This window comes from Nelumbo lutea, chromosome 5 (assembly GCF_056320005.1).
Source record: "Nelumbo lutea isolate HS-2025 chromosome 5, American lotus-T2T, whole genome shotgun sequence".
Classification (NCBI taxonomy): Eukaryota; Viridiplantae; Streptophyta; class Magnoliopsida; order Proteales; family Nelumbonaceae; genus Nelumbo; species Nelumbo lutea.
The window spans coordinates 5,721,218-5,735,422 of record NC_142688.1 but is presented as its reverse complement, the minus strand read 5'-3'; the positions used below and the strand labels follow the sequence as shown (position 1 = coordinate 5,735,422).

The following is a 14,205-nucleotide window of genomic DNA, read 5'->3' as shown; positions in this document are numbered from 1 at the left end:
GTCAAATTCACGGGCAGGATGTGGTTTATAGGGGAGAGGGCTAGTTGTAAGGGGGGCTGGAATTCAGAATTCTGCATTGTGTGTATCTGTACTTTTCCGTTTATATAAAACCAGTCTTAAGAGTTTTTTTTTTTTTTTTGTCTTTTCTAATGATATTTGATAGAAAATAATTCCAACAAACCCAACTTTCCACAAAACTGAACAGTAGGGAAAGGCATGGAATATAATTTGGATGACAGTACAGTCACATCTTATCCTATAATATTACAATGAAAACCCCTGTATCCCCAAACTAAGAATTCCCTATTGACCCCTGACTCTTAGAGTTACTATTTCTGTTTAATGCTTTTGTGAAGATTAAAAACTATTTGTTTGAAGAAAAACAACTGCATAAAACTTGGGATCCTGGTGAATCATAAAACATGTTTTAATTATATATCCAAACAACAAATTCCATTACACAACGATCAAGATCATGCTGATTTTTTTTCATTGTTTTTCATTCCCAAAATTTTTACCAAGTCAGCAACCCAAATTTATTTTATAATTAATATTAGAAAACAGATATTCATTCAAGATCATGCTGATTTTTTTCATTGTAATAACTATTCCATGAGGCTCAATCTTTGGTCCAAAGGGGCGGGAAAAGTTAAGAAAAACAAAAAAGTAGAATACGAACACCAACGTATGTTTGTAGAAAAAGAATACAAAAGAAAGAAAAAAAAAAAAAAAGAAGCCAAGGGTAGCTGGAGAAGGAGCACTTACCGCTGGCAGTTTGATGCAGCAAGGTTGAAGTTGCAGAAGCAAGTGAGCACTGATGGTCGGAGTTGCAGCGGCAAGCAGCGGCGAGCGGTATACTACAACGGTAAAAAAAAGGGTTACATAAATAAAATTTATAGGTGAAACACAGGATCAATGAATGAGAGTTGCGTGGATTAATCCACGAGAAAAATCCGTTGAAGAGATTTTAGCCCGTGGTGTGGATCAATCCATGATCGCAGGATTGAATAACAACGTACATGTTCCTCCTCGAGAATGACCCCCGTATTTGGCCTTGTATCTTTGTTTTTAATTTGATTTATGATATTAAATGAGATTTTGTTCATAAATAATAACCTATTTATATTTGGTATTTATTATTTATCTTATAAATTATTTATTTTTAAAAATTAAATTAAGTTAATTACTAAGAGTTAAATCAAGTTTGTAATTAATAAAGTATTTCATTTAAAAGAATGAAAATCATACCATTAAAAGTCTTGTTAAGTAATATATATGCATCTCCAACTTTGTCCCCGTCGGCCATGGGATTGAATATACCATGGCTACGCAACTTCCTACCCATGGACCTTAAAAGATCATAAGAGTCATGAAATTTACAAGATAGTGTCATTAATTTATACAAACGGACCTTAAAAAAACCCATGAGAATTATGTTAATATCCATTTTTGCACATTGATTGGTTTTGATATATTATTTAATGTTTTGGGAGGGTGAATTTTTTTAGAAGAAAACTTATATTAAACTTTTAAACATGGTTACATTCATACCATTATGGGGGAATTGGAACCGCCTACATATTCTCTCCTTACACACTTTATAAACTTAACTATTATGAACCAGATCATTTGCCTTTCTATTTACAAAATATATATTACATTGATCAAAACATTTTCAATAAGCTGAAGTGGAGTTATACTTTCACTCAACTTTTATCTTGTATATAGGTAGATGAGGAGGTCAGCTAGAATAAAAAAAATTTAAGTGACTAATATTGATAGCATATGCATGTACATCACTTTTTGGAGCTCTATTTATAAAGAACATTACATGATAAATTGGGTGCTCCAAAATAATAGGGAACAGCTTCCTCCTACCTAGAATCAGACACATGTTCCTGTAGGTGAGATATTTTCTCTCAATCAATAACCACTCTCGGTGGGTATTTCAAAGGAGATAAATTAAAACAAAATTTTATTTATAATAATTAATTAATAAAAGAAAGTGTTGATGGTGTGTGCATGTTGTCTACATAACATAAATATTATATCCTATCGAACGGGGTTATTATTCCCGTTGGCCTACGAATAGTCTTATATATCGAGAGAATCATATCAAAGATCATAGACCACTTGGGACAAAAAGGAATCTATCCTCCCCAGATTTTTCTTATTATGTCATGGCTTATTTGGGCATGGATTAAACTGGTGGACGAGGTGGGTTATATCCTCCTGTCCTGATCAATATTTATTTTTGGTTTGATAATGGCTAATAAAGTTTTAAGATATTCATCGTCGAGTAAAGTTTGGAGCTAAAAAAAAATGTTCCACGTGTACACTTTCTACTTTGGTTAGTCTTAATTTGTAATAGTTCCCGTGGAGAAAACACATGTTAAAGTGATTTGGGTCCTGTTCTAGATTTAAAAGTTTGTTTCTGACATCTATTCAGACACGTTGCCTATAACGATATGGGCGTTGTGCATCTGGTCTCTGAACATCTGCTCAGATGTAATCTCCCCTCTCGATTCCGAAATGATTTGAACCGAGTCCGCGTGCACCCGTGGGTGCAACGGACTAGTACACTCACCAATCACGTTCGGCCACGTCGAACGAGCGTAGACTGTGTAATGGTTACGTGGGTTTGATTGTCAATCGATTCCGTCCGGTTCAACCGGACGCAAAAGACAAAATCTTTCATTTCCTCTTCACACGAGATCTATTTCCCACACCTACAACAGTGAGAAATTCACCGAAACCGCTATGAACGATGAAGCCACCGGCGGCCAGGGATAAATCATCCGGCCTCTAATCCATACGTCTTCTTCCTCTTCCTCTCCCTCTTTTTTTTACTCTCTCTGTGAAGAAGGGTAGGTTGTAGGCAGTTGTAACAATCTTTTGTTTGCTGCCCTCGGATTCATGTCTCCACCTTCTCGTGGGACGCTCGTCACACGAATGTTGTTTATTGGAGATAATATTGGTAGGGGTGTCCATAAGAAATCGAAAAACCGATCCAAAAAATTAAGTTAATCAAATTAATCGGTTTGGTTTCGGTTTGTTTTTTAAAAAAACCAAAGGATCGGTTCGTTTTTTAGTTAACCTATCAAAAAAACGGTGGTTAATCAAACTGATCGGTTTTTATAGATTATATATACTTTTTATATTTCCCTGACCTAGCAGCCTAGCCCCCGCGCCCCTCTAAGGCTCTAACCCTCTCTCTCTCGGCCCAAGCCCACAAAAATGATTTCCTTTCATTCATTCGAACCCCAAAAGGCCAAGACAACAAACCCCTCTTTCTTTCTTCTTCTTTGAACTTTGAAGAGAGAAGTTACCCACAAGTCACCATAAACCCTAGCAACTAAGACGTCGGCCACCGCTCCTCTTCCGTCACCTCTTCTTTCTTCTCCGACGTCACTGTCGTCGTCGTCTGGTACACCGGTTTTCTTTCTATTTCTCCCCCGTCGTTGTCGTTTGTGGGATGTGGTTTCTTCTCCTCAGACAAAATTAGAATACCAAAGCATTTCTCCTCTCTAGTCGAATAAATCAACCCAGAACAAGTCCGGCTCTGTGGTAGAGGCCGAAGAAGAGGACAACAAAATTTTCAAAATTTCAATCCTCAGCAAAACTTCAATCAATCTCAGTTTTTCAATGGTGGCCAAGTTAAGGCACCTCCTATTATTTGTCATATTTACAACAAACCAAGACTTGGTGCGCTAAACTACAGAAAAGCAAAAATGTCTTTGCAAACAACAATGAGCCAACTTATGAACTAGCAGCTTACAGCAATAGTCTTACCACTCCCTTTCTCAACAACAATAATATGTTGTTTGATCCTATGTGGTATCCAGATTCTGGAGCAACCCACCATATGACATATGATGCTGACAACATTCAAAATCGGTCAGAATACATGGATTCAGATTAGGTCAGAGTGGGTAATGGCCAAGGTTTGCAAATAAAACATATTGGTTCTTCTTCTCTACTCTTTAATCGGCATTCTTTTACACTAAATGATATATGCCATGTTCCTGAAATCTGCAAAAATCTGCTATCAATTAGTAAGTTTACAAAAGACAATGATATATTTTTTGAGTCCTGGGGCTAAGGTAACTCAAGTGGGAGAGTCGTGTTATGGGTGACCTTATTGCACGGTTCAGAGAACTTGTGTATGTGATGCAAGTGAACGTGTACGAAAAAGTTGTCGTAAAGTTTCGTTGTTCGTTCCGTCGCCGACCCTATCTATGTTTCCACGATGGCCCAAGAACTTTTGAATTGCGAGGTACCATTACGAGCTCAATATATACGAGTGTCATTCCGTGAAATAACTCGAATTTCAAATCATTCAATTGCTTCAACTACTCATGCTATGGATGTGGGAGCATCAACTCCATCCCTGTGGGCTTTTGAGGAGCGAGAGAAATTGTTTGAATTCCATGAAAGAGTCCCAGGAGCCAAGATGCATGCCAGTTTCATATGACCAGGTGGAGTGGCACAAGATCTACCACAAAGATTGTTGTTTTGTGAAGGATTATACGGGGAACATCCTACTTCGAGGAGTCAATAGAGGAGGGTTATACTACTTCCCATCAACAACCGCCATTTCATAGAGTTCAACAGCTGCACCATCTGCTCTTGTGGGTGAACGGGTGTCTCTTCAAGGTTGGCATCAACTTCTTGGTCATGTAGCACTTCGTATTGTTCAACAATTTATTTCTCAGTATGGTTTACCTTATTCAGGTCAAAACTCTAATTCTTTAGTCTATGAATCTTGTCAAATGGGTAAAAGTCATAGGTTGTCTTTACTGTCTTCTTCACATAAGTCTCAGCGTCCATTGGAGTTAATTTTTTATGATGTGTGGGGGCCTTCCCCAGTTAAGCCTAATAAAGGGTATTCTTATTATGTGTTATTTCTTGATGATTATTCTAAATTTTCCTGGATATATCCCTTAGAACAAAAATCGAATGTCTTTGATATATATATTTTTTTAATTTAAGAGGCATGTTGAATTATTTTTCAATACCAAAATTCATTCTTTCCAATCTGATTGGGGAGGAGAGTATTGCAAGCTCTCTTCCTATCTTGGCTCTCAAGGCATCTTTCATCGCTTGTCATGCCCGCACACGCATGAGCAAAATGGTACAATTGAACGGCTGCACTAGCACATTATTGAATCGACCCTCGCTCTACTGGCTGCCTCCAAGCTCCCCTTCTCCTTCTAGGCCGATGCAACTGAGACGACCGTTTACTTAATCAATTGACTTTCCTCTCCTACTTGCAAGGTTCTTCGCTATTTCAAAAACTATTTCAAAGGGGCCCATATTATTCTATGTTGAGGTGTTTTGATTGCGCTTGTTACCTCTTGTTGCGACCATACAATGCACATAAGTTCCAGTTCCGTTCATTATAGTGCATCTTTATTGGCTATAGTCACTCTCATAAAGGGTACAGATGCGTTCATACATCAATAGGACATAGAGTTTATTGTGCAACATGTGGTTTTTGATGAGGACTTGTTTCCCGACATTCCTACTTCTCCATTGCTCTCATCTTCAGATAATTTTGGGTTCTACTTGCATGTTCCTCCACATGTTCATGATCCTCTTCCTATAGTTCCACCTCCATAGGCCATATCTCCAAGTTCAACCTAATAGTCTTCTACTTCACTGGTTTTAGCTCCAATACGCAAACAACCTCGCTTTCCTACTATGGATGATCTATTAGCTAACACACCAGTAGTACCTCCGCCCACCTAGCAACATTCCATGACTACACGTTCTATGGATGGCATTCTTCGTGTTCGCTCTCATCTCACCACACGGTATCCCATACCAGCTGCGCTACTCAGCTTTCTTTCTTCAGAAATAGAGCCCAAATCTTATGCCAAAGCAACAAAATCTCCTCAGTGGAGATCGACCATGCAGTTAGAGTTCGATGCTTTATTAAATGATGGCACATGGGACCTCGTGCCCTACCATTCATCCATGAACGTAGTAGGTACTAAGTGAGTGTACAAGATTAAAATAAAATCAGATGGTTCTCTGGAGCGATACAAGGCCCAACTTGTCGCTCAAGGTTTTCATCAGGTTCCCGATGTAGATTTCTCTGATACTTTTAGTTCGGTGGTAATGCTAGTCACAGTCCATACCATGTTAGCTCTTGCAACAGCTCACCGGTGGCCTATTCGGTAATTGGATATCAATAATGTGTTTCTCCATGGTCTTATCGCCGAAGATATCTATGTTTGTCAAGCCAAGGGGTTCGAACACCCTGACTACCCAAACTATGTCTACAAATTACAGAAAAACCCTATATGGACTTCGACAAGCCCCTCGTGCTTGGTTCCCTCAACTAACTTCATCTCTTCTTCATTTGGGTTTTCGAAACTCTGTGGCTGATCCCTCATTACTTATCTACAAGAGTAATTCCACTCTCTTGTACATATTGGTGTATGTTGATGACATCAACATTATCGGGAACTCTCCTTTTGCTATTACCTCTCTGCTTCAGAGGCTCTATGCAGTTTTTCTTGTCAAAGATCTTGGTCCTTTACACTATTTCCTTGGGATCGAAGCTCAATTTAATTCTGATGGTCTTCATCTATCTCGAAATGATACATCCTCGATTTATTGCATTGAACCAAACTAGAAGGAGCCAAGCCTTGTAGCTCTCCAATGGCGGCATTAGCGCAATTAAGTCAAGCATTTGGTACACCTTTCCTCGATCCAACTAAATATCAAAGTGTTGTTGGTGCCCTACAATATGTCACTCTCACTAAACCCGATATTTCCTTCTCAATTAACAAGGTTTTTCAATTCCTTCAGTCACCAACCGATGAACATTGGTCCGCTGTCAAACACATCCTACGTTATCTGAAAGGCACACTTGATCACAGTCTACATTTCCCTTCTTCCTCTACTTCTCTCCATCTGAATGCCTTCACAAATGCCGATTGGGCCAGTTGTTCGGATAACCGTCAATCTACAGGAGGTTTTGCAGTTTACTTAGGCAGACATCTCATCAGTTGGAGCTCCAAAAAGCAACAAACTGTTGTTTGCTCTAGTACAAAATCAGAATTCAGATCTCTTGCTAACATCGTAACAGAAGTTTTATGGATTCAGTCTCTTTTGGCTAATTTAGGCTTCCCTATCTCGAAGCCAGCAATATGGTGTGACAACCTAGGTGCTACATATCTTGTTCCGCATCCGGTGTTCTATACCCGCACCAAGCATGTTGAAGTTGACTTCCACTTCCTCCGAGATCTCTGCTTGGCCAACAAATTATCTATACAGTACATTTGTTCTGAAGATCAAGTTGCTGGCATCTTCACGAAGCCTCTAACTACACCACGTTTTGGTCTTCTACGGTCCAAGCTTGACATCCTGTCATTCAATTTGAGGGGGCATATTGGAGATAATGTTGGAGATAACCATATTCGATCCAGATCTAGTCTCGATTCTAGGATAGATAAGGATAAGAGTTATCTTATCAATTGTAAACTAGGATCAACATGAGCTTTCTAACTGTACTCTATCAAGGACTCTCACTGTTTTATCTTATCTGTATATGACCTATATAAAGCCAAACTCTAAAGAAGTTCTATAAATACTTAGAACTTCAGTGATCCAAGACACTGAAGTCGATCATTCTTATATTCTTCTTCTTGTTATTTTCAAGTATTTTATAGTTCAAACTCTATTCTTCTACATGGTGCTTGAATTGCTGCTGGTTATGTTGCTGTTCGACTTTAGAGGACAAATGGGTGCGGTGATTACATAGGATGGGTTTCTGTTTCATGGCGTGTTTCCTGCTTCATCCCTAGTATTGCTTTCCTGATACTAACCACTCTCAATTTCCTTCATTCTACTCTGGTTCTGCATCTCAGTATGCCTTACTCTTGTGGGTGACTGGGTGGGTATCTTGGGGCCAAAGCACAGTACCCAGTTCGGACCAATCAGATCATCAAATCCCTTGGGAAATTCCATCTCAGAAATACCCATCTTGGCTAGAGTTCAAATCTGCGCCCCACCCAGTTTTTCCCCCACAAACGCCCCACACGCTCACCATCCGCCACCTGTCCCTTCACACGAGAGACGCTAAACAGCGCATGCGAGGCTAACGGAACGTCCGTTACCCCTCAAAAGTCCCATTTACTTGTTCAAACCCTTCATTCGACAGCTCCGCCTGACCCTGAATGCTTCTCCCTCACCAGAGCATCTTCTCCTTCTCCGGCACCGGCACCGACAACAGCAACCGGCGGTACTCTCTGGCCCATCTTTTCACCTCATTTTTTATTTTTTATTTTTTTCTGATATTTTCGTTTTCCAGATACCAGAGAAACTGGCGGCAGTCTTCTCCTCCTCTGGCACCGGCACCTACAACGGCAACCGGCGGTACTCTCCATCCCACCTTTCACCTCATTGTTTATTTTTCTTCTTTTCTTCTGATGTTTTCGTTTTCAGATATCAGAGAAACTGGTCTCCTTCTCCGGCACCGGCACCAAGATTCCCAGTACGAAACCAACCCCTTTAAGGAGGGAAAATGTCGAAGGCGGTCTGGGAGACGATGGGTTGGAGACCTGAAATAGTCGGCGGCTTTTGGTTGTCACCGTAGTCTTGCATTGGAGCTTGGAACTGTTGTCGTGCGAAGATGGTGGTGGCACAGTAGACGCTGCGGTCGTTCGGCACCGCAAGCTGGGGCTTGAAATTGGTTCTGATTGCAAGCGCGGGGTGGAGGGATTGGACTTCAAGCGCGGCCTTGAGGGATTGCTACCGCCGGACAGAAAAAGGGCTAACTTTGTACAGCTTCTGGGACTAGGGTTGGGGCTGGTAGTGCGGGCTTGTTGCTGCTTGTCTGCAACTGTGTTTTCTGTGTCTCGAGGGATGGAAGTACAGAAGGCTCTCCGCCAACCAGTACCCATTTTGAGAGGTATAGGCCAAAGAAAGAAACAACGACTGAAGGGGAGATGGTGCTATTCTTCTTCCTCTGTAATGTTTGTGTATTCCGCCCTCTGTTTTTGGGGATTTGTAATTCTAAAGAACAGTTTTGTTGTATTGGCACTGCAGTTGCAAAAGGCAAAAGGGTAGGATTGGGTAGAGCCAGAGGAACATAGATGGATAGAGAATGGAGACAAGAAGGGGATGATTGGAGAGATTGCAGCCTGGCAAGGAGACGTTTATCTTCTTCTTCTTCTTGCTTGCTTGCTTCTGATGTTTTGGGCGGTGTTTTTTATTCTTTCTTTGCTAACACTCCCTAAAAGGATCACTGCAGCAAAAGCTTTCCCCGTTTTACCAAAAATATTTAAAAGATGGATGGCATGGAAGCCTGCATGCATGTATGCCTGAATTATTAATTGGATGGCATGGAAGCCTGCATGGCGGTGTCGAAGAAGGAGACCAGTTTCTCTGATATCTGAAAACGAAAACATCAGAAAAAAAAGAAGAAAAAATAAACAATAAGGTGAAAGGTGGGATGGAGAGTACCGCCGGTTGCCGTTGTAGATGCCGGTGCTGGAAAAGGAGAAGATGACTGCCGCCGGTTTCTCTAATATCTGGAAAACGAAAATATCAGAAAAAAAAAAGAAAAAATAAAAAGAGGTGAAAAGAAGGGTTGGAGAGTACCGCCGGTTGCCGTTGTAGTGCCGGTGCCGGAGAAGGAGAAAATGCTCTGGCGAGGGAGAAGCAGTCAGGATGAGGCACTCGAGAGGGAGGAAAGGGAGAAGAGGGTTTTGAGAAGTGGGAAAAACCAATGGGTTGGTTGGGGGTAATGGAAGGGGCTAACGGGGCCCTGCACGCGCTGTTTAGCGTCTCTCGTGTCAAAGTATAGGTGGCGGATGATGTGCGTGTGGGGCGTTTGTGGGAAAAGACTGGGTGGGCCGCAGATTTGAACTCTCCTAGCTATTAGTCGTAGGAGCTGGAACCCTCCCAGTCGTTACCCTCTTCATTGAATTCTTCCTTATAATGTCTAGCATTTGGGTGGGACATGTTTACTATGTTTTTGGCTTCCTGTTCATCGTTTTGATCCTTCTTATTGTGGTCCGACACGTGAAGAAGAGATGGAGGGACGTTCGAAGCCCCTGTGAAGAAGAGTAGGTTGTTACTGTGCTCCGACAACGTCCGGCGCCTACCGAAGGCGACGAGATGGAGGGATGTGACGATGGCCAAAACCGAGACGGAGACCACCGTCGCTCTCTCTCTCTCTGATCGACTTAGTGAGATGAACGGCGGGATCTGCTTATGTTGATGATGACCTTCGTTTTCACTCGCTCCCTGCTTTTCGCCTTTTCTGCAGTTTTGCTTTATTTTTGGGGAGGTGGGGGAGGGATTCGAGTCCCAGGCCATCGGAGGGTAAAGCCTCGTGGACTCGTAGAGGCAAGCTTTCAACAATGGCAAGTTTTTCAGAGCTTCGTAATCCAACAATTTCCGCTCGTCGATGCCAAGTGCCGTGACTACTTCCTTCACAACATCTTTCTCAGTATTGGGGTGTCGGGAAAGCGACGAGAAGAGCCACGTCATTGCCGCTGATGTTGTGTCCCTTCCCGCCATTATGAAGCTTATAACCATGTCTCTCATCACATCATCGTCGTACCCGGCTGAATCCCCAGTTGGTTGCCTCCAGCGACAGTTGGTGTTGGTTGCCGATGAAAGGAAAAGCTAAATCGTGTTTTGTGATCGGTTCAATCAGCCGAACGACTGGTAACAGAGAAGAGAAAGACTCCGGATCTCCTGCACACGCCAGAAAGTGTCCGTTAATTCGTGATCAAGATGAATGAGATGACGTGTTCGCCTCTCATTCGAGTGCGCACTCGTAACGCACTCATTTGAACCTACTCTGTGATCTGACTCAAACGGTTAAACCTCTTTGGCGTTGGCGTTGCATATGTATTGACTATTAAGAGAGGTTACCTATAGCGGCATTGGCTTTGCTTTAAATAGCGACATTGGACCATTACCACCTGGTCATTACTAATATTAGTGTATATCCCTTTGGTTTTATTAATTGTCGTTTATTAGAAAATTGGCATCAGTTCAGTGTCAAATAAGCATTTTTTAATTAATGGAGTTTGACTTTAAAAAAATGTTTTTCTTGAGTTGTGTAAGATTTTTTTGCTGTTTGGCTTATGTAGTGTTTAATGGTGTAAAAATAAATATTTTGTCCCGATTTTCAGAAGAAAATTCATATAAAACATTTTACTATAAACAGCAATTGAAAACAGCCTCTACATTTGCAGTGGTAAAATGGTAACCATCCTTCAAATGGTGATTCATAATTGAAATATTACAAGGCTTTTGAAGCCAAAACCTATCGAAACTTTCAGCTTGCCAATAACCATGATGGCATCAAAATCATTATATGCTTGACATGTCAAGGAGCTCCAACTCTCTATTGGCCTCAGATGGACAATTGGGGAAGGGCAGAGTGCTGAAATCCGGCCAGAAGTGAAGCGGGATCTTTGTCGCAAAACAAAGTTAATCTGGGGACTATCATACCCCCCTAGTCAAGACCCAGACCCATGCGATGCTTCTCCAATATATGTTGTGAGAAATTGAGCTAGGAGTCTTATGCCATTCGTAATTGGGTTAAGTCAGATTAAATCCATTTCAAGCATTCTTCTTGTGTTATGTATTGTTTGATAAGGTTGTATTAATTTTCATTGAATTTTTTAATAATATTTATTAAGTTTCATTATTTTTAGATAAATTTGCATTCTTTTTGTTATTTTTAAATTAAATTTAAATGAATATTAACGTTTTAGTTATTGTTTGTAATGCATGAACTTTGTTAAGTGAAATTAAAGTAAAGCCTTAAGACATTTGGACAATTGGACTTAGGGAGAGTTGGTCTAGGTCCAATGCAAATATTATTTTTGGGTTATGTATTGTTACATAAATTTGTATTATTTTAGATGGATTTTAAATTTAAAAGTAGTATTGAAATTATTATTTTTATCACTTTTAAATGGAATCTAAACTGTATTTAAAAAAATAAAGTTAAAATAATAACTTTTCAATTTTTAATATTTTATATTATTTTAAGTGAAATGTAGGTAGAATGAGTCAATTAAGTTAAGTTATTAAAATTAAATAAATTCAATCCATTAAATAAGTTAAGTCAATTAAGTCAATTGTCCATGCTAAATTAATTAGGTTAATTAAGTCAAATTAGTTAATTATGTTAAAGTTGAATCATTAGTTTAATTAAGTCATTTAAGTTAATTTACTTATTAGGTGAATTAAGTTAATTTGTATTAATAATTAAGTCAATTAAATAGATTAAGTTAAGTGAATTATGTCCATCAAGGGATGTCAATGGATTGGGTTAAATGGTAAATTCATGGTTTTAAAAAACGATCTGGAAATGAAACCATTCTAGCCACCGGTTTCCAAGTCGACGGTTTGAATGGACGGCCCATTCTGAGTCAATGGATCATTAACTGATTCAACGGTTTTTGGCCAAAGACCAAGTTTGGGATAAAACAAAACTTGGCCAAAGACCAAGTTTGGGATCATTAACTGATTCAACGTTCACCAGCGCAACAACTCCGGCGATGAGTCCTCACTCCTCTCTCTCTCTCTCTCTCTCTCTCTCTCTCTCTGATGCGAACTGATCACTGTTAAACTTAAAATCACAGGTCGCAGGCTCACAGCTCACAGACCATAGTCATCGTGAACTCAGTTTCGGCAAACACATTCACCGGCGAACGCAATCGGGCTTCGGGCTCGGGCTCGGGCTCGGACTTCAAGCTTTTTATCAGGGCCGAACTCGGGCCCAAATTGTAGGCCCGTTGGTTGGGCCGGGCTTGGGCTCGGGCCTAACAAATTTTCATGAAGAGTAAAAGCCCACCCGGCCTGAATCCGGCCCGGCCCAGCCCATGAACAGGTCTAGCGATGAGAAATAATCACTCACAGAAAGAGTATAAATATATTAAAAGATTGTGATTTGACGATATACGTACCCATGTCATGAATTGATGAATGGTGGGTGTTATCAGGAAATGGTTGAATTCAGAACCCACAGAACCCAATTCAGTTAATTAAAGGGTCGATTCAAATCCAACCCTGGGCCTGACGAAGCCTAGTAAGGGTTCATAAGATCATTGAACGGAGGTTCGTAGTTACAGATTATAAAAACACTGTCGTCTGGGCACGTTGATCGAGCACAACCTACGCGCTCGGTATCACTAACACAAGCTGGACAAAATGCCTGCATTCGTGTCCACCAATGCAAGAACTGCTGTCATAATCGTAGTATTTTTTCTCGTCTTCCCAAGCTTTCACGGCAGTTGCAGCATTTACGTTGGCAAGACCTTTAGCACAGTAGATATTCTCCCCATAGGGTCCATCAGAATGAACCACTTTACAGTTTCTTGATACCTGCAACGCGTAATTCTGAGCGTATTCTTCTAACTTGGGATCCCATCTCAGGGGGTCGACCCCGACTTTTGCACGGGCAGTATTCTGGAGTTTCAGGAAATCTACGGAAGAAGTTTGACCTAGGGACACATGGACTTGAGCTAAGCCAACCACAAACAACAATGCTTTGATTAACAGTAGGGCCGACGACGATTGCATCACTGCAACTTGCTTTATTACTCCATCTGCTTTCTGTCTCTTGTACACATATATAGTTTTGTCTACACCAAACACCAACATTCTTTGCCCTTCAATATATAATGACAAACCATTGTAGACGTTGGCGCTTTCCAATCTTCTTCATGAAGACACCAGAGAGGTTGAGAGGGTCAAATCAAAATCGAAATTTATTCAATAAATAAGAAAGATAAAAAGAAACCCATACTTTTAGGACTGTCCAAACTGAATAATAGGGTCTGGATCTGCAATTGTATGTCCCAATTAAGCAGGTTGGGATAAGTTGGTCGTTGCATGTACTTTCCTTCTCATGATATTCTTGTAATTTGTGATAGGGATAATTAGTTCCAAAAATTATTGATATATAACTAGTTGATCTTTCAAAAGTTTAAGATAAAACTTAAAAGGATCAAAGTGTCCTTAAATTTTTAAAATATGCCTTTCTTTCTCCGCTTTTTCTTCCCTTCCCTCTGCTACTACGAACACCACTAAATGACAATGGTGGTGTTTTTAAATCAATAACAGATGTCCTCTGAAACTAAAATGAAAAGAGCTAATGAACCACGTTTTTCTTTGAAGAGTGGTGTTGAGCCTTTCCCCTAAAATCAATTGAATCGTTTG

General features: G+C 40.4%; 1 protein-coding gene and 1 long non-coding RNA gene across 2 annotated transcripts; one reads left to right on the top strand and one right to left on the bottom strand.

Annotated features, from left to right (window-relative positions):
* The first annotated feature begins 7,060 nt into the window (after positions 1 to 7,060).
* Positions 7,061 to 11,212, top strand: LOC148850012 (uncharacterized). The gene is made up of 3 exons (XR_016098913.1): positions 7,061 to 8,254; positions 8,324 to 8,388; positions 8,458 to 11,212. It is a non-coding gene; the product is annotated as an uncharacterized LOC148850012 (long non-coding RNA).
* A 1,946-nt stretch (positions 11,213 to 13,158) lies between these two features.
* LOC148850011 (pathogenesis-related protein 1A-like) lies at positions 13,159 to 13,647 on the bottom strand. Its single transcript, XM_088944134.1, has one exon. It carries the CDS (start codon positions 13,645 to 13,647, stop codon positions 13,159 to 13,161), a length of 489 nt encoding a protein of 162 aa, XP_088800260.1.
* Between the last annotated feature and the right edge of the window lie 558 nt (positions 13,648 to 14,205).